The sequence below is a fragment of the Lampris incognitus genome, chromosome 15 (genome assembly GCF_029633865.1).
Source record: "Lampris incognitus isolate fLamInc1 chromosome 15, fLamInc1.hap2, whole genome shotgun sequence".
Classification (NCBI taxonomy): Eukaryota; Metazoa; Chordata; class Actinopteri; order Lampriformes; family Lampridae; genus Lampris; species Lampris incognitus.
The window spans coordinates 16,416,925-16,436,847 of record NC_079225.1 but is presented as its reverse complement, the minus strand read 5'-3'; the positions used below and the strand labels follow the sequence as shown (position 1 = coordinate 16,436,847).

General features: G+C 46.6%; 1 protein-coding gene across 1 annotated transcript in view; it reads left to right on the top strand.

Annotated features, from left to right (window-relative positions):
• Nucleotides 1–19,923, top strand: part of LOC130125430 (rho-associated protein kinase 2-like) — a 47,200-nt gene that overhangs the window by 20,027 nt on the left and 7,250 nt on the right. Inside the window, exons 9-28 of the mRNA XM_056295009.1 lie at nucleotides 136–295; nucleotides 1,230–1,326; nucleotides 1,950–2,029; nucleotides 4,195–4,243; nucleotides 4,384–4,519; nucleotides 4,776–4,867; nucleotides 5,217–5,463; nucleotides 6,566–6,672; nucleotides 6,902–7,061; nucleotides 7,873–8,033; nucleotides 10,095–10,279; nucleotides 10,887–10,956; nucleotides 11,414–11,517; nucleotides 12,497–12,683; nucleotides 14,114–14,207; nucleotides 14,677–14,771; nucleotides 15,052–15,240; nucleotides 16,960–17,128; nucleotides 19,079–19,146; nucleotides 19,260–19,348. Of these exons, the coding sequence (XP_056150984.1) occupies nucleotides 136–295; nucleotides 1,230–1,326; nucleotides 1,950–2,029; nucleotides 4,195–4,243; nucleotides 4,384–4,519; nucleotides 4,776–4,867; nucleotides 5,217–5,463; nucleotides 6,566–6,672; nucleotides 6,902–7,061; nucleotides 7,873–8,033; nucleotides 10,095–10,279; nucleotides 10,887–10,956; nucleotides 11,414–11,517; nucleotides 12,497–12,683; nucleotides 14,114–14,207; nucleotides 14,677–14,771; nucleotides 15,052–15,240; nucleotides 16,960–17,128; nucleotides 19,079–19,146; nucleotides 19,260–19,348 (2,539 nt within the window). The remainder of the gene's footprint in view (nucleotides 1–135; nucleotides 296–1,229; nucleotides 1,327–1,949; nucleotides 2,030–4,194; nucleotides 4,244–4,383; nucleotides 4,520–4,775; nucleotides 4,868–5,216; nucleotides 5,464–6,565; nucleotides 6,673–6,901; nucleotides 7,062–7,872; nucleotides 8,034–10,094; nucleotides 10,280–10,886; nucleotides 10,957–11,413; nucleotides 11,518–12,496; nucleotides 12,684–14,113; nucleotides 14,208–14,676; nucleotides 14,772–15,051; nucleotides 15,241–16,959; nucleotides 17,129–19,078; nucleotides 19,147–19,259; nucleotides 19,349–19,923) is intronic.

Sequence of the window (19,923 nt, the reverse complement as noted above, 5' to 3'; positions counted from 1 at the left end):
GGGCTCTCTCTCTCTCTCTCTCTCTCTCTCTCTCTCTCTCTCTCTCTCTCTCTCTCTCTCTCTCTCTCTCTCTCTCCTCTCTCTCTCTCTCTCTCTCTCTCTCTCTCTCTCTCTCTCTCCCTCTCTCTCCCCCAGCTGTGGCCCCGGTGGTGCCAGAACTAAGCAGTGACATAGACACCAGTAACTTTGATGAGATAGAGGATGATAAAAGCGATGCTGAGACCTTCCCTCCACCCAGGGCCTTTGTCGGCAACCAGCTTCCATTTGTCGGCTTTACTTACTTCAAGGAAGACCAGTAAGATTTTTTTAAAAACATTTTTTGTATAATAATATTGTCTTCAAAGTATTACATTTGGTTTCTGCCACGTAGTTCCTTTTTTCCCCCCACTAATGACACCTTTACCCACGGTGTATTTTTCTTATGTTTGGGATTCAAGCCCGCGGCACATTCATTAGTGATATTGAAATTTCAGCTCCACTTTCACAGCAGGAGGAAACGTCTCTCGTGTGTTTCATCCTCTGTGAGGCTGGTCTGCAGTCTCAGCATATGAGCTTGAGGTCAGCCCCCGTGCCTGAAAGCTTGAGAGAGACTAAGGAAGGTGGCTTCATACCCATTTGCCTTCATACCGCCTCACACCAGTAAGACACCGCGCGTCTGTTCCAGCTCCACACAGCTGCCTTGTTATAGTGAGTGCCCTTTTCCGCTAAGACCCCTCCGCTCACCATGAAGCCTGGTGCCTTGATCCTGGCCTTGATCAGGAAAATGTAATGGAAAAACTGATGCGGCTCCCCTGGTTTAATCACCAGTGTCTCAGAAGAAAGCAATCTTCAGCCGCGCGCATCTGGGAAGCCGACGGTCCCGCCGAGGGATCTGATCTGTTAAAAATAATCACTCGGTGTATACGCCCCAACAACGACCAATTTAGGTCGAAACCTCGCCATTTTAAAGTCCAGCGGGAGCATCCGTCCAGTGTGTGGGTAACTTATATTCTCACCTCAGTATTTTAATTCCTCACTTTCTGCATCCGGCGTCTACTCGATGTTAATGGATTAGGACACAACGCCTCCTTGGTGGCCTTCATCCTGCCCGTTGCAGGACGTGTCACTCGGTTGCCGAGGGTGGGTCCTGTGAGGGAAAGGGAAATTGGCATGGGTGGGAAAATACACCTCAGGTTAACTTAATCACAGGCACCTCTCCCTCTCTCTTCCTCTCTCCCTCGTTCTCTCAGGCTGCTGAGAGGAAATAAAGGCAGCTCTGTGGAGGATTGCGAGGACTGCGGGGATAGCGCCGAGGAAAAGGAGTACTGCTCCGACAGTAAAAGAGAGGTAGGTGTTTTCCTAGTTGTGCCATATGCGTGTTTGCTGCACTGCGGATACTAAAACCAGAGACGGACCGTAATTCTATGTTCACGTTTGTGAGATTTATTCCTTCAACCCGAGGACAGGTTAATGTAAATGAACTGTTTCCCCAAAGGCAGGGAGAAAGTCAAGAAGTTTGTCCTGCCCCCCCCCCCCAACCTCACTCCAAACTATGCGGCCGTGAATGCAGTAACGAGATAGAAAATAAGACTACCCAGAATAGTTGCTTTGAAGCCAAGGCTATATTTGTTTTGGTCCACATTTTACAGCATCGCCACACTGTATAGTTTGTTTTTTGTTTTTGTTTTTTTTGGGTGTCAAGTCACCAACCAAACATCTTATTTTTCTGCAAAAGTTAATGTCCTGTTGTAAGCCAACAAAACAACTCCGGGGGCAGGGGGGGTTTGTTTTCGGCTGTGGAAAAACACGGTCAGTCACGTGGTCTTCTCGGTACCTGAATAGCACGTACATTCCCAAGCGAGGCAGGGTTCCCCTTAACCTTTAGCAGGTGAATAGAAGGAACGGATGAATGATGGCCTGTAGCGGCCCACCGTGTTTTTCACCTTTCACCGCTCTTCCTCTCTGACCAGCTGCAGAAAAAGCTACACCGGCTGGAGGAGCAGCTCAACCATGAGATGCAGGCCAAAGATGGCTGGGAACAGAAGTGCAAGTATGGACCGATAACACTCCCAGGCACATAAGCACTGAAGAATAACACCAGTTGTTTCTAGATAGAAGTTTGATAACACTTTCCCCGTAATACTTGTTTCTCTGCCCGCTGTGCTGTGGATGAAATAATGTTTTCCTTCTTCAGTTTATCATCACACCGTCATCTGTGTTAAATTTAGACTTTCCCAAATGCCATTAAACTGAGAGTGTACTTTTTTATTTTTTTTCTCTTTGCAACGAGACCAAGAAATGTGTTGGAAATATCTCACAGGATTTCAACATTTTTAAAGAAGTTAGAAATTTTGTGACTGTTTTTGAGGCCTTAAATTTGACTCTAATAGCAAAAACCTGCACACCCTGTTGGAGATGTTGCTTTCTGATACTACATACTAGGTCATAACATATGTGGGTGTCTGGGTGGCGTGGCGGTCGATTCCATTGTCTACTAACATGGGGAATGCCAGTTCAAATCCCTACAGACATAATTGGCTGTGTCTGCGAGTGGCAAGCCAGATGTGGCTATGTGTCCTGGTTGCTGCACTAGCGCCTCCTCTGGTCGGTCGGGGGGGAAGGGGGAACTGGGGGGAATAGCGGGATCCCCCCACGCGCTATGTCCCCCTGGTGAAACTCCTCACCGTCAGTTGAAAAGAAGTGGCTGGCGACTCCACATGTATCAGAGGAGGCATGTGGTAGTCTGCAGCCCTTCCCGGCTCGGCAGAGGGGGTGGAGCAGCAACCGGGTGGCTCGGAAGAGGGGGTAATTGGGGAGAAAAATTGAGGAAAAATCCAAAAAGAAAAAAAGAACAGAAAACATAACATATGTTGTTGGACTCTGTTTGCTTCCCGCTCAGCATTGACATCACAACCTTTTGCTGTGCAGGCTTTGTTAATGGCAAAAACAGTACTTTATGTTATACGACCTCAGTTAATTGGATTAACTGGGGCGTATAATCCAGTTTTTCTTAATACACCGGTGTTAAACAATTCACACACTGGGAATTATGATGGTCCTGATGCACACAGCTGCTGTCTGCCCCACTTCTACCAATGTTTTGGTCAGACTTTGTAAGACTTTGTTCATTATATTACTTGCGAATGAGAAAACCAGCCGATGCCACGTTGCTTTTCCATTTGAGGCTTTCAATTGTCTCCATTTCTCAAACAAATTTAAAAAAAAAAAAAATTTCCCGCCTTTTTCTTCCCAACTGCATCGGGCCAATTACCTTACTATTCCGAGCTGTCCCGGTCGCTGCTCCACCCCCTCTGCCGATCCGGGGAGGGCTGCACCAGCTGCTTCTTCACCTGACAGTGAGGAGTTTCGCCAGGGGGATGTAGCGCAGGGGAGAACGACGCTATTCCCCCCCAGTTCCCCTCCCCCCTGAACAGGCATCCTGGCCGACCAGAGGAGGCGCTAGTGCAGCGACCAGGACACATGCCCACATTCGGCTTCCCATCGCAGACACGGCCAATTGTGTCCGTAGGGACGCCTGACAAAGCCGGAGGTAACACAGGGATTCGAATCGGCGATCCCCGTGTTGCAAGGCAACAGAATAGACCGCTACGCTACCCGGACCCCTCGGATTGTGTTTTTGATGTACTTGGATGGTTGTTTGGATTTAAGGACTGGTTCTGGTGTCTAAAAATCATCGGCTGTCTTGAAGCTTGGGGTAAAGATATTGGGGTAAAGAAAGCCTGCCTTCTCATTACCCTGTACAGCCAATAGAAGAAGAAAAAAAACCCAGCCAAAACTGAAATGGTGAGCTTTATGGATTTGAATCTGAAACTGCATTGAGGCCAGAGTACCTCTCTATCAGCCAGACACTTGTTCTGCTCCCATTGGATGTGACTGAGAAATGAGTGTAACATTGTAAAACCGCACAAATGGGTTTTGCTTCTAAAATTCGGGGGTAGAAATATGATGTGTGAACTGAAACATACGCACACAAGCAGAAATCACAAGTCTTATGCGGCTTATGAACATGTTTCAAATGGACTCAAATTGACTTTTGTGAACCTGGGCCTCAGTTTGCCTTTAGCCTTGACTGATTTTTTTTTTTTTTTGGCTAGATTTATTACATACAGTACAAAAACTCCAATGCCATTACACCAGAAATGAACAGAATGGTGCAAAATCATACACCTTTCAAATGTATATCTTCTTTTCTAGAAATGCCACCAGCCGCCTAGAGAAGTTGGTCAAAGAATTAGACGAGGAGGTAAGGACCGAATGAACGCACTGAGAAGAGTGCATTGAAGAATGGATGGGACACATGGATGAATGAGCGAATGTCATTGTAACTTTACATTCACTTTCTAGCCTTTATTTGCGTTTCATTGATTTTCTCCTCCTGTCCAGATGAGCAGCAGGCAGAGAGTCGAGTCCTCTTTGAGGCAGCTGGAGAGAGAGCGAGCCCTGCTGCAGCACCAAAGTGCCGAGAACCAGCGCAAGGTGGACATTGAGATGGACAGAAAACGCAGCCTGGAGAATGAATGTGAGGACCTTCTGTTTGAACAGACCCTATAGCCCACTACCATCACTGTTTATATTGGATGTGCTAATGTATGCTGGTCCTGTGTAGCTTGCTAGGTGGAAAGTGGCACTACCAGTGACTTGGTTAGAGGGTTTGCTCCCTTTGGGGCTGCTCATACTCCAGTTTGTTTATGCTCATGACATTAGACACTTTGTATAAGAGCATGCACAAAAATGAACATAGCTAATACCGTCTCGATATTACATTCCCAAATAAGTGAACAACCTGAAAGATCAGCTAGAAGAGTTGAAGCGGAAGAACCAAAATTCCCAGATCTCCACTGAGAGGAACATTCAGCTGCAGAGACAAGTAAGGAGTTATCTTAAACCAATGTCGTGAAGTATCTACTAATCTATTCATAATATACTTTGATTACAACCTGGAAAGGCCATAAATTTCCCAAACCTTGTTTCCTGAGCTGGGAGAAGTTAATGGAAAACTGATACAGAAAGGTTTGGACTTGGTCATGGAAATTTGTTTATAAGCACTTGCATGGCTGGAAAAAGTCAACCTTGGCTGTCAGTAGATCTAAATATCCTGGAACAAGACATGTGACATCTAAATGAGGGGAAAAAAAACACGGAAAATTGAAACTGAAGTGGATGAAGGTCAAAGATGTGCAGGAATCCTAACATCATCTGCATTTTGTTTTCTTCAGCTGGAGGATGCCAACGCTGTCCTCCAGGCGGAGCAAGAGGCAGCTGGGCGGCTGAAAAAGAGCCTCACAGAAGTTCAGAAGCAGGCTCAGGGCCTGGAGGTGAGCCTCAGGGAGGTGCAGGACAAGTGCAGCCAGCTGGAAAACAGCAAGATGGAGCTGGAGAAGCAGCTGATGGGCCTGCAAGCTGAGCTGGAGGCCGAGAGGAGAGACCGAAACCTTGGGGCGGAGACCATCGCCGACCTACAAGGTGAGACATGCCTTTCCCATATACTGCAGCTACAGAGTAGAAAAGACTTGAGTGGGAAATAATCACTAACCATTTGACCAACTCCTGCTAAATTTTCCATGCTGATTTCCATTTATTCCAAAACATCACTTTGGCTGCTTAATTTCAAATCCACCAGCCAAAAAACAAGCTTGTTTCTTTCCATTACCAAGGTAATGGAGCTATTTTCGATGTGAAAAATGTGTATTTAATAGAGCAGTACATGCAAAGCTGCTGAAGGATAAGTCCACTTGTGTAACAGGGAAAGAAATTAGATAGAAATTGGAGCTTAGCACTGGATGGGGTTGTAGATGTAATTTGCTGTTTTGGACCAAGACAGAGGAAAGATCTAATCATAGATGGAAACATCTGTTGAAAAGGCTTGGAGTGGCCCCTGACCAGAGTAAGACGTTGTAAAAGCCAAAGCTAGACCTGAGCCAGCAACTCTTGTGAGACCCTTTGTTCAGAAGCTTTAGGACACTCCGTCCAAACTGAATAAACCATTCACTAAAATCAGGGAACACATTGTAACAAGAATGATGCCTGTTTGCAGTGATGTTTTCATGCCAAGAAAATTCTTCATAGGGCAGAGTTAGAATGAGGTAAAATCAAAATTTGTGTTTTCCTCGGGCTTTTCTAGAGCATCAAGATTTATGTCTACAGTAGATCATGTCTACAGTATGTTGAAGCTGAACTGTAAATGTCCCTGTAGTTTGCACACTTTCTTACATGGCCAAATCAAGTTCTTTAATCAAAGCATAAAAGGGCACTGTCAAAGTTTAAGGTAGATTTAGTTGGCAGTGAATATTAAACACATGCACAAATACACACACACACACACACACACACACACACACACACACACACGGCTAGATAATTATTCAGAACATATGTTAACATACACAAGCACCTAACATGATCATAAGGAAAGAATGGCCTTCTGCAGGATACATATGTTACCCATCCACATCCTAATGAAATTCTTAATACCACGGCAAATGTTACATCTGTTCTCATTCTTTCTCTATGTCAATAACTGGTGCTCTCATTTCCTCCTTCCTGTTCATCCGTTCCTCCATATCAGGGCGTATCTCTGGCCTGGAGGAGGAGATGAAGATGGCTAAGTCCTCTCTCTCCGGGGCTGAGACGGAGAAGAAGCAGCTACAGCAGAGGCTTACTGACCAGAAGAAGGTAAGTTTCCATTTCCAGGAGGCAATTTCCAGCATAGGTTAAAATGCCTGACCAGCTCCATAAATGCACCTCACTCAAACTGAATATTGACATTTTTTTTAGATTAAGTTGTCCTCAGTGGAAATTATACAACAGCTTTCTGAAAAGTATGTGCAGTAAATACAAAACATACCACTGTAAGTATGAAAAGGGAGCAGAAAGTGAGCCATTTTCCCTTTTGGCTATGCAGGAGAAGACCAACCAGGCGATCGACCTGACATTCAAGCTGAAGTCGCTCCAGCAGAGTCTGGAGCAGGAGGAGGCTGAACACAAGGCAACCAAAGCTAAGTTCGCTGATGAAAACAAGATCTACCAGTCCATCGAGGAGGCCAAGTCGGGGGCTTTGAAAGGTGAGGTAGCTGTAGGCGAAATGACTGTAGGAAGGTGGGGGGATTAAAATAAACAGAACACAGGGCGTCCGGGTAACGTAGTGGTCTATTCTGTTGCCTACCAACATGGGGATCCTGGTTCGAATCCCCATATTACCTCCGGGTTGGTCAGGCGTCCCTGAAGACACAATTGTCCGTGTTTGCGGGTGGGAAGCGGGATGTGGGTATGTGTCCTGGTCACTGCACTAGTGCCTCCTCTGGTTGGTCGGGGCGCCTTTTCGGTGGGAAGGGGGAACTGGGGGGAATACTGTGAGCCTCCCATGCGCTATGTCCCCCTGGTGAAACTCCTCACTGTCAGGTGAAAAGAAGCGGTTGGCGACTCCACATGTATCAGAGGAGGCATGTGGTAGTCTGCAGCCCTCCCCGGATCAGCAGAGGGGGTGGAGCAGCAACCGGGATGGCTCGGAAAAGAGGGGTAATTGGCCAGGTACAACTGGGAAGAAAAAAGGGGTAGGGGAGAAATCCAAAATAAATAAATGAACAGGATTGGATTCCGTGATTGTCTCTTGAGTGAGTAATTTATGATGGAGAGGGGAAAGTAAACGGCAGTTTAAAAGCATATAGCTATTTGAACCAACAGGATCTAGTAAACTGACAGAAAGGTACAGCAAGCTGACTTCCTAGTACTTTGCTGTGATGGGCTAAAGTCTCCCGTCCTGGTGTTCAGAAGCAGTTGAAAATAAAGGACAAATGTTTCCCATATTTGATTTAACCCAGGCCATATATTGTGTGCAGTGGAGATAATCTTTCCTGGTCTTTTTCTGTGGTCCAGAGATCGAGCACACCCTTCAGGAGGAGCGAAGCGCGAAGCTACAAGTGGAGGGAAAGTTACTACAATTTGAGAAGGACCACTCCATGCTGGACTGTGACTACAAGCAGGCCCAGCACAAACTAGATGAGCTGCGGGCACACAAGGACAAGCTCTCTGAAGAGGTTTGTGAACATGCTTATTCTGCAGGAGATCAATGGTCACTCACCTGTCAGCGGCAGGTTCATCTCGATCAGGCCCTCATCCAGGCTCGATCTTCTGTTAGAATTCACTTTGCATGCTAAGGTGTAGGGCTGCATAATTAATCGTGTAGTAATCTCCATTTCGACATTGGCTTCCACAATTAATTGATCGTGGCTGGGGGCAGTTATTCCTGCTTGGCCTAGCTTGCTCTGGTGGGAAGTATTTTGATTTGAATTTTTGTACATTTGTTAGGATCGACAATGATCACCAGCAAAACAAGTCTGTTAGCATACTTTAGCAGACACTTTGGCTGTTAAGCAGCCATGGGTTTATTGTTCTATTCTACATGTTACATATCCTAGCGGCATGGTGGCGCAGTGGTTAGCGCGGTCGCCTCACAGCAAGAAGGTTCTGGGTTCGAGCCCTGGGGTAGTCCAACCTTGGGGGTCCGTCCTGGGTCGTCCTCTGTGTGGAGTTTACATGTTCTCCCCATGTCTGCATGGGTTTCCTCCCACAGTCCAGACATGTAGGTCAGGTGAATTGGACATACTAAATTGTCCGTAGGTATGTGTGTGTGTGTGTGTGTGTGTGTGTGTGTGTGTGTGTGTGTGTGTGTGTGTGTGTGTGTGTGTGTATGTCGGCCCTGTGTGATAGCCTGGCGGCCTGTCCAGGGTGTCTCCCCGCCTGACGCCCATTGACTGCTGGGACAGGCTCCAGCATCCCCGCGACCCTGAGAGCAGGATAAGTGGTTCAGATAATGGATTGATGTATGAATGTTGATTTATTTACAGTATTATAAAATGCGTTATGAATGTGAAGGCAGTTTTCACTGCTCAGTAAAACAATTCTGTCCCCCAAAATGAATGACTAATTGTGATAAGTAATAGTGATCACAATATTAAGCAAAATGATTTTTATTATAATTTTAGCCGTAATTGTGCAGCCTTATGACACAATCACTGGCCAGAGGACCAGCAGCCTCTGTGACATTTCCCTATCGGCCCGCAATCAGCCAGTATGCGTTGCACCCGCGTACTGGCTGGCCTGTGAGTATGTGCACCTGTCATGGTCTGTGATCTGGGTTCGCCCATCTCCTGATTGGTGCTTTGGTTCCCCTGCGCCCAGTCTCACCCATCTCCTGATTGGTGCTTTGGTTCCCCTGCGCCCAGTCTCCTTGATTGGCCCATGATGTTGTGCACCTGTGCTAGGGACTATTTGACTGTGTTTTGCAGCCATTCTGGGTCGAGTCTTGGAGAGGCTTCACGTCGGTCTGCGAAAGCCTTTGTCTCCAGTGGCGATGCTAGGGTCTGTTGGGGCCCTAGGCAGAAGTTCTCAGGAGGGGGCCCCCGACCAGCGTTCATCGCCATTATGTAATAAATAATCTGTCACCAATAAAAAAAAATATACGAAATATAAACTTTGTGGCGTGGACGCTGGGCGTAACTTTCACTTTCGAAGAGCGCAGGCAGTGCACGTGCAACGCGAATGACATGGGGCCCCTACAAGGGAGGTGGCCTGCTGTGAGGTCATGTCATTGCAAATCGTCCATTGGTAGTTTAAGGCGGAGGTGGTTTTGGTCACTGCTTTGGAGTAAATTCTGTCAGCCCTCGGGGGGCCCCCTACTGCCTGGAGCTCCAAGCAGTTGCCCGGCTTGCCTGCTCAGAGGGGTCGCCTCTGCTTGTCTCCTGAACCCTCATCTGCCTCCTCTGTGTGAGCGAGTGTTTTGCTGAGTTTTTGTATGGATTCGAGTGTGCTTTACTGCCTGCCCTGTTTGGCAGTGGGGGTTTTTTTTTGTGTGTCTTTTTTGTGTTTTGCTGAAGCCCAGTAAAGAGACTTCGTACTTTACCAACTGCCTCTGCCTCTTCTCTGCAACTGGGTCCAAATACACGGCGTTGCAGCTTGCTGTGGCAGTTCACATCAAGGGGCAAGCCACCAACATTTTGTCCTTTCTGCAGCTTAGATTAAATGGCTAACGTGTGCATCCTTGAAGGTACAAAACGGGTCATTAGAAGTCCTTCTGTCTGATTGTCCATCCGTCTCAGGTGAAGAATCTGAACTTGCGCCTGGAACAAGAGATACAGAAGCGGAGTCTGAGCCAAAATGATCTGAAGGTGCAGAACCAGCAGGTATCTCTGCTCCGCTCATCAGAGAAGCAGCTCAAACAGGAGCTGAACCACCTGCTGGACATGAAGCAAAGCTTGGAGAAACAGAACCAGGAGCTACGCAGGTCTCGCACGCATATAAATACATCTATGCACACACATTTATTCACAGACAGGTTTAATAGTGCGTGCAAATAACTGCTTTAGCCTTCGAAGAGTACCAGATGGATGGGTCAGTGCCAGCTGCGCTGTCAGCTATGGATCAATACACTAAATTGACTGGATTACATTCCTATTATTGTGTAAACCTTAAGGGACTCTCCCATTGCAGTGTTAGGAAACCACACACATCTGATATTCCAAACAGGAGAACGGACTGCAGTAAAAACACTCAACTGTTTGCAAATAGAATAATCACCGAGCTTTCATACAAAACACTCGCCCACACACACTTTCACCGACCGAGAGCAAGAAGAAGCTGTGTTTCTGAATGTTGCTACAGTGGTCACACTTCTGAAGTTGCATCATTATGGGGTCTTTGCAGACATACTGTACATGTACGCATTTCTTTCAGCATGTTGTACTCGTATACAGGCACCCAGAGTAACTATGTTTTATGATCGTTGAAACCCAAGTGGCACTCCCAGTTGAAGTAAAGTAGGTTTCTGATATTCATTCCAGCTTTTGCAATGACTGACTTTTTTCTTTCTTTTTTTTTTGGTCCTGTCCCAGGGAGAGGCAGGAGGCGGATGGTCAGCTGAAGGAGCTGAAGGACCAGCTGGAGGCAGAGCAATATTTCACGGTAAGAGAAACCATCTTAATTGCTCTGCTACAGTAAACGTATACTGCCTTTATTAGTATGCATGGACTAACCCAGTACACATTACTTGAGGGGAAAAGCAATTTGCAAGCTAACATCATTTCCATTCTCTCAATGCCAGTCAGCTTTGCAGAATTATTAACGTCTTTGTACATTGTGTTTTACAGCAGTCACGTCAAAATATGTGCAAGTCTGAATACTGAAACATTTCAGCAGGCCCGAAAAATCCCGCACTCGTGTTGAAATTTGGCAAACTAGTCGTTTCAGGGGGGGATCTGGGAGCAGTTTTGGTCGCCAACTGTTTATTTTTTCCCTTACTTTGCCCCATTTTTCTGTATCTACACAGCCTTCTCTCTCAGCGGTGCTGCTTTTGTAATTCCTCCTCTGTAATCTACTTTACTCCCTGATGAAATTAATATGCTGCTCTCTTCCTCCCAAGACCCTTTACAAGACTCAGATTCGTGAGCTGAAGGAGGAGTGCGACGAAAGGAATAAGCTTTACAAAGAAGCCCGGCAGAGACTGGAGGAATACCAGGAGGAGAGGTACTATTACAGCTTATTTCAGCATCCACAGACAGCTGTCTCCATCTCCAGTCCAGAACTGCTATGAAAAGGTTCCGCGTGTCTGCAGAGGTGGCAGTCTGAATTGCAAATCAGATTCACTGGTTTAGCTCCATCATCCGATGGATATGGCGGACACTGGCAAATTATGCTGATAGATTAAGAATGAACTGTTTTTGCACTAATTAAAATTACCTGAGTTGGGCATCCAGGTAGCGTAGCGGTCTATTCTGCTGCTTACCAACACGGGGATCCTGGTTCGAACACCCGTGTTGCCTCTGGCTTAGTTGGGCGTCCCTACAGACACAATTGGCTGTGTCTGTGGGTGAGAAGCCGGATGTGGGTATGTATCCTGGTCGCTGCACTAGCGCCTCCTCTGGTCGGTCGGGGTGCCTGTTCAAGGGGGAGGGGGAACTGGGGGGAATAGCGTGGTCCTCCCACACGGTACGTCGCCCTGGTGAAACTCCTCACTGTCAGGTGAAAAGAGGTGGCTGGCGATTCCACATGTATCAGAGGAGGCATGTGGTAGTCTGCAGCCCTCCTTGGATCAGCAGAAGGGGTGGGGCTAGGACCGGGGTGGCTCAGAAGAGTGGGGTAATTGGCCAGGTACAATTGGGGAGAAAGGGTTGGGGGGGGGAATATAACAAGCTTTTTGCTGAATAGTGTCTTTAACCTAATATAAATGCATTTAACAGGCCAGCTGAGAGGATTTTGCCTGTTTTTAAGTCGATGAATGCCGGGCCTTCCCAGATGCACTGTATAGGACCATGATATTAAATGGTTCACCCTTAGCAGATCCTTGTAAGATCTCACTCCCTGTCTTGTAGAAATGGTTTGAAACTTTCCCGTAAGGATTCGTCTGTCAGATACTTTGTCTGGACAGCAGGCTTCCGTTAGGGTCTAGCTGTTGGGATTTTATTTTTCATTTTTTGAAACGCTTTTGGTTTTTATCGCACCACAGGGACTCGCTGGCATCCCAGCTGGAGGTTAGCTTGACCAAAGCAGACTCTGAGCAGCTGGCTCGCTCCATCGCCGAGGAGCAGTACTCTGATCTGGAGAAGGAGAAGATCATGAAGGAGCTGGAGATCAAAGACATGATGGCCAGACATAAGCAGGAGCTCGGCGACAAGGAGGCCACCATCAGTTTGGTGAGTGAATAGAGGGGGAGAGGGGGACGATGTGGAGCAGACGGATTGGGAAAGAAGGGGGGAAGAAGATCGTGAGGGTGGGACCAACATCAGTAGCCAAACAGATGATCTGTTTGATATAGGGCAGGAGGTACTGGTTTTTCAGCGATGTCATTAGTCTAATATACATTACCTTGTCTGATCGGCAGGTCAAAGCTTCTGTAATGTGTTATTTGTTAATATTTATTTGGTTCACAGCAGACACACGTTAACATGGTCCTAATTTAAAAGATTTATGATGATCTTGAATGAACATATCGTCACCTGCTTAAAATAATGGCCTAAGTCATATTTTCAAGTTTTTCAAAAAACAGAATAAACACAAAATTTGTCAATTTATTCTGTTTTTTGAAAAACTTGAAAATATGACTTAGGCCATTATTTTAAGAAGGTGATGATATTTACCAGATGATTCATTGAGGAGTACTGTTCTTAATAGTTTTTAAACATTGGCGCTAGATTAATATAATTAATTATATTGATCCAGGATGACTTCAATTGAATTCAAGTCAACTTAACTTCATGTACCTACTGTATGGTTTGGAAGCTAGCTGGTCAACATTTATTTCTACAACAAAAGCTATAATTTAATGTTTAGCATGTATAGGTTGGACATTTCCATGTGTAAATAGAGGCATTCTCTGTAACAGGAGAATAACTCTTCACTTTTAAGAAGTCGCGGTTTGGTGATATAACGGCCATGATAACTAATGATATTAAAGCCGATTTGTTAATCTCAATAATAACACTTATTAAGTTGTTCCATGAACTATGCAAACAGGAGGGAATCATGAATATGTGAAAAGGGCCTTCATTGTACATTTTGGCCCTAGGTGTGTGTGTTTGTGTGTGTGTGTGTGTGAGGGGGGGGGGGCTGTGATGGCCTGGTGGCCTGTCCAGGGTGTCTCCCCGCCTGCCACCCAGTGAACCCTGGTATAGGCTCCAGCATCCCGTGACCCCCATTTGGGGTAAGCGGCTTGGATAATGGATGGATAAAAACTACATTCAACCTGCCATTTATTAGAAGACAGAAAGGGACACCAAAATAAGGAAACTGACCTACATATTTAAAGAAACTTTAGACTCCAGTCATCATCAGTTAGTCCACCCTCAGCCCTCTCTCAGTAGAGATGACTCATTAGCACGGGTGGGAAGTACACATCTGGAATATGACGTCTTCTGCATGATTTTTGTACCGACGCCAATACATTTATCCACAAATATCAGAAAGAGTTGCTGGTTTCCCAGCAGGTTGCTTTCAGCAACATTAAGTCTCCCAATAGGATCTGAAAATTTGCTAAAGCCAGTGGCGACGGGTATTTGACCTCTCATTTAACTCTCATGTACATGTGGATGAGATGAACTCACCTCTGTGCTGCTGCCCCCTACAGTTGGAAGAGTCAAACCGCACCCTCACAGTGGATGTGGCCAACCTGGCGAGCGAGAAGGAAGAGCTCAACAACCAACTCAAGGATATGCAGCAACGTCAGTGTCTCTTTTAACTAATGATACTGCAGGCGTATTGCATGAATTCATACAATATCATCATTCTGTCTCATATAATACTGCAAGTGCTTCTTTAGTCATGGACCAAAACCTGGAAAAAGTCATAGAATATATATATTAAAAAAAGGTGTTTTCTAGGCCTGTAAAAGTTATGAGGGGATATTTTTGGAAATTCAATGGAAGTTTTGTCTTAATAGCCCTTCTTTCAGCCACTGTCTACTCTCAAGCTCCTATGTGGACACATCTGGAATAATAACCTTGTGTTCTATGAAATTAATGAAAAACCCGGGCCATTCAAATAAGAAAAGGTGTACTTTTAACACAGTCAGTGGTAAAACTTAAATGGCGAAAATGGAGCCGAGAGGCCCAGGAAAGATGGTAGGATCTGTCTGGCAGAAATGTCTAGCGACGCTGGACTGATGTGGTTTATTAATACTTCTGCTTGCAGAGCTCCAGAAAACCAAGGAGGAGGAGAAAAAGATCAACTCTGTCAAGCTCTCATTTGAAAGGCAGCTGCAAAATGAAAGGACGCTTAAGATTCAGGTGTGTGGCTGAACCCGAAAAGTATGAATCAATGCTGTTGTTCAGCTCCATTACATATGACTTCACGTTTCATTTTGTGCATTTCTTTTTCATTTGCTGTCGGTGATTAATTGTGCATAAGCCATATTGAATAAGCACCAAAATTCAATCATTAAGACTAAATTAACATAATGATATGGCATGTGTGTCTGCATGTATTTAAGGTTTTCATTCCTGTTGTTCCTACCGTATGTCTTTGAGTACATCTACTAACAAAGCCTCATTGTTCGTCTGTCCCCAGGCCGTCAACAAGCTGGCAGAGGTCATGAACAGGAGGGAGAACGTGCACGGCGGTCACCGAGGTAACGACACCCAGGTGCGCAGGAAGGAAAAGGAGAACCGGAAGCTGCAGCTGGAGCTGAAGTCCGAGAAGATGAAGCTCAGCAGCACCATCATCAAGTACCAGAAAGAGCTCAATGAGATGCAGGCCGTGAGTACAACCACAGCACCGCAACCAACGGCATAACTTCAGTGCCTCTGTTTATAAGTGTGGAAGAAATTGTAGCAGGTACTGTGGTATGTTTGTGATGCACATAGCAGGTGAACCCAGGTGAAAGCTTTAATCTGGTGTTTAAACCCCCCCATCTTTAGGTGCCTCAATAACTTACCTAGTAGAGCGCGTAGAGACTCCACATGTATCGGAGGAGGCATGTGGTAGTCTGCAGCCCTCCCCGGATCGGCAGAGTGGGTGGAGCAGTGACCCGGAGGGGTCGGAAGAGTGGGGTGATGGGCCCAATGCAATTGGGGAGAAAAAAGGGGAAAAATCCACAAAAAAAAAATTGCACAAATTTCTTGTGTGAGAGTGTTCCGGAGGCGGGGGGGAGGGTGGGTGGGTGGGGGCTGAGCGACTGAAGGCTCCGGACCCCATGGTAGTCAAGCAGGCAGATGGTGTAGAAAGTTGGATGGCAGAAGAGGATCTGAGAGTGCGGGAGGGCGTGTGGATATGAATGAGTTCAGAAAAATACAAAGGAGCAGGGTTTATGAAGGGCCTTAAAGGTGAGCAGCAGATCTTAGACTTGATGCAGTATTTAACAGGGAGCCAGTGGAGTTGCTGAAGAACAGAAGAGATATGACCAATAAAAGGGATCTGGTAGCGATACAGGCAGTGGAATTCTGGACCAACTGAAGTTTACGAAGACACTTGAGAGGAAGACCAAAGAGGGTAGAGTTGCAGTAGTCAATACAGGCTGTGAATGAGAATGGTGGGGCTGTTAGGTGTAAGCGGCAGGTGAAGACTATTATAGCATGGCTGGAAGTATGCAGACAGAGTAGCATTGTTGATGTGTGCTTCAAAAGATAATGTGCTGTCAGGGTCCGCGGTGGCGTAGCGGTCTAAGCATCGGCTTGGTGTCGATGCAGTTGCCCACTGGGGACTGGGGTTCGCGCCCCGGTCTCGTCAGATCCGACTATGGCCGGACTCGATGAAGCAGCAATCATTGGCAACGCTGTCTTCGGGAGGGGGGCGGAGTCGGCTTGTGTTCGTCATGTGAATGCGTCTCTGTGTGTGTCGGAAAAACAGTGGTTCGGCTTGGATTCGCCTTGTCACGAAAGTGGGGAGGCGCTTTCCTTCGAGACTGCCGGCCGGAGAGATGCAGTTGGCGAACGCATGCAATACGAGGGTGGGTGTTTGAATTAAAATAGGGATCAATTGGCCACTAAATTGGGAGAAAAAAGGGAAAAATCAGAAATAAATTTTAGAAAAAAAAAAAAAAAGATAATGTGCTGTCCAAGATGACACCCAGACACATATTAAGGCAATGTCCTTACTGCAGCGGTCTGGGTTCAGATTCAGCCGGAGCCCTTTGCTGCATGTCAGCCCCTCTCTCTCCCCTGCCTTTCCTGTCTCTCTCTACAGAAAACACCAAAAATGTAAAAAAAATCTTAGAACACCGATGTAGAAAAAAAAAGAGGATGCAATGGTTGAGAGCTCTGTAGTTCTTGAGACAACTTGCACAGTTTGTGCAAAAAAAAAAGGGTGTGCAGGTATTTGATTCCTTCAAGCTGCCTCTATTATTTTGTACACGGCGTCTATCTGAACGCTCTCAACATGTGTATCATGAAGCCACTCAGGAGAGAGAGCCATCTGTATTCCTAGCGTTCCCATTCTGGCCATGACTGATATATCTGTGCACACTTTTCTGTCTTTCAGCTCATACAAGATGAGAGCCAGGGCCGTCTGGAGCTTCAGATGGCTCTGGACAGTAAAGACAGTGACATTGAGCAGCTGCGAAGTCAAATCAGCTCCCTCAGCGTTCACTCGCTGGACTCCACCAGCATCAGCAGCGGCAACGACCTGGACATGGACGATGGATACCCAGGTAGAAGGAAAAGCTCTTCATCTAATTCTTTGAACCATGTGGTCTTGTACCAAGGAGTGCATTGAAGTGCTCAACATCAAGTTCATATGAAGAGATAGACACCTTCTCTCTGTACTTACTGCCTTCTTTTTAGTCTCCCTTTTCTCTGTACCTGTTGTCTCCTCTCACTCACTTCCTCTATTCACTTGCAGTCCCTTTTATCTTTCAGGCCAGTTATTTTTGACCTTTTCCTCTTTCTTTCATCCTCTTTCCCTGTTTACTCCCCCCTGCTCCCCTGACTTCATCTTCATCCTTCCCCTCTCCCTCTCTCTCTCTCTCTCTCTCGCCCGGATGTGGTGCAGTGCGCATCACTCACTCCCACACTGCAGAGTCAATGTCATTCACCTACCAGCGAACGCACAAATCTGTCTGCATTGACACCCGGCCCAACCTCTCCTTGGCCCACCCTCTCTTCCACTCTGACTCCGAAGAAGAAGATGAAGAGGAAGAAGAAGAAGAGGGGTATGGGAAGGATGATGGGCGGCCCGAGCAGTGCCACCGTCCTCTGGCCCTCCCCTACAACCGGCCCCCAGAGCCTGAACGTGCAGGTGACCCTGCATGGCGGTTCCAGCAAGTCTTGGTTATTTTACTTCTTACTTTGCTCGTACCATAAACTAAAATTGAAGGTTAACAATTGACACAAGATTGATTCCGTTGCCTACCAACACGGGGATCGCAGGTTTGAATCCCTGCATTAACTCCGGCTTGGTCGAGCGCCCCTGCAGACACAATTGGCCGTTTCTGCGGGTGGGAAGCCAGATGTGGGTATGTGTCCTGGTCGCTGCACTAGCACCTCCTCTGGTCGGTCGGGGGGAACTGGGGGGAATAGCGTGATCCTCCCATGTGCTATGTCCCCCTGGTGAAACTCCTCACTGTCAGGTGAAAAGAAGCGGCTGGCGACGCCACAGTTAACGGAAGAGGCATGTGGTAGTTTGCGTCTGCGGCCCTCCCTGGCTTGGCGGGGGGGGGGGGCAGCGGCCGGGATGGCTCAGAGAGTGGGGTGATTGGCCAGATACAATTGGGGAGAAAATCAACACAAGAACACTGTTTGTCTCCTGAGTCATGTCTTTTATTCACTGGCGAAAAGCACCTTTTTGCAGAAAAGACATATTTCTTTTCTCTTTATGATCTTGAGGAAAATCCATTTCCCGAGTTGAGTTGGAAGTAAAATACCCCCGACTGTTCATGCCCAACAAAGTCCCAGCATAACTCCTCTACTCTGTCTCTACTTTTCACTCTATTTCTGTCTCCGCTGTGCTTTAATCCCGCTGTATATTCAGCAGATGTTGTGGATACTCACAGCTTGGTGCTGCCCTGGTTGGTTAATCTGTCAGAAATTCAATTCAATTTATTGTCATTAAAAACAATGTGCAGGCACATGTTAAAAATGAAATGAGGGCTGTGGCTTCCCCAAACAGTGCAAGACAGACACAAGACAAACACAATATAAGATATACACACATGAAGACCAAAAGCTAAAATAAGTTAAAAGAGAGCTGTGAGGAAAGGCAGGTTTTGTCCACATTGCCTGATGATTTGAGAGAGTGTGAAGTTTCCTCTAAACTTAAATGGATACTCCTACATTTTAGTTTTCAAGAGAAGTCTGTGTGGGGGGGAGTGACTCCACATTTGTCCTCCAGTTCCTCTTAAATGGCTTGTAAGCATTCTCCACATTCCTCATTGAAACCAAGAGCAGGAAGTGTTGACTGCTGCACGGCCTCACACTTATTGTTCCCGTCGCTTTCAGCGACAACAACATTTCTCCCGTGTTGCGGTAAGTGATTAGTGGAGGAGGAAAAGAAAAATGCCCCGCTTTTAAAATGTCAGGAGTATTCGTCTAAGCTCTTCACCCGATCAAAGCGAGTCCTGTGTTCAGCGTTAACGTCTTCCTGCTTCCCCTGCCTTCAATAGATACCAGGCTGGAGGGCTGGCTGTCGCTTCCTGCCAAGAACACCAAGAGGTTTGGCTGGGACAAAAAGGTGACTTCCACATCAAATGCCCTCCTTCACAATTAACATTGTTCTGCCTGTTCCCATGACCGGACCTTTTCTTTCTTCCTCCGACATGTTTGGCTCGCGTGTTTCCTGAACAGTACGTGGTGGTGAGCAGTAAGAAGATCCTCTTCTACAACAGCGAGCAGGACAGAGAGCTGTCCAACCCCTTCATGATACTGGACATCGAGTGAGTCATTCGAACGTCATCCATGCTGCCATCGTGATTCTGATCACACCGTGCTACGAGTATAGCGCCGCCATTATCTCCGCCAGGCAGTACCCTGGAGGGTATCATGCCTTTGGTTGTGTGTGTGTGTGTGTGTGTGTGTGTGTGTGTGTGTGTGTGTGTGTGTGTGTGTGCGCATGTACCAGGTTTTCTATCAATCAGTCAAATTGCATTTTATATAGCCCTTTTCTAGCTGCAACAGCCACTCAAAACGCTGTACAATTAATTCACACACACACCTCATTCACTTACTCGCCCCTCCCGCTAGCGAGCGTGAACTGTGAGGACGAGGCGAGATAACGTGTCACGGTTGTGCAGCTCTTATATTAACTGTATTTGTGGAAGTGTGTTAAGTCGGTTACTGTGTTAACCTACCCCTGTGAGGAAAGCAACCATTTCGGTGCTCGTTTTAACTCGGTTGTACCCCCCCCCCCGCCCAAAACCGAAGGTCTTGGCCTGTACGAGTCACTCGCTCACCCACTAGATATCTGGTAGGCTACTTTTCTGTGGGCGCCGCTTTCTCCCACTTGGCAGTA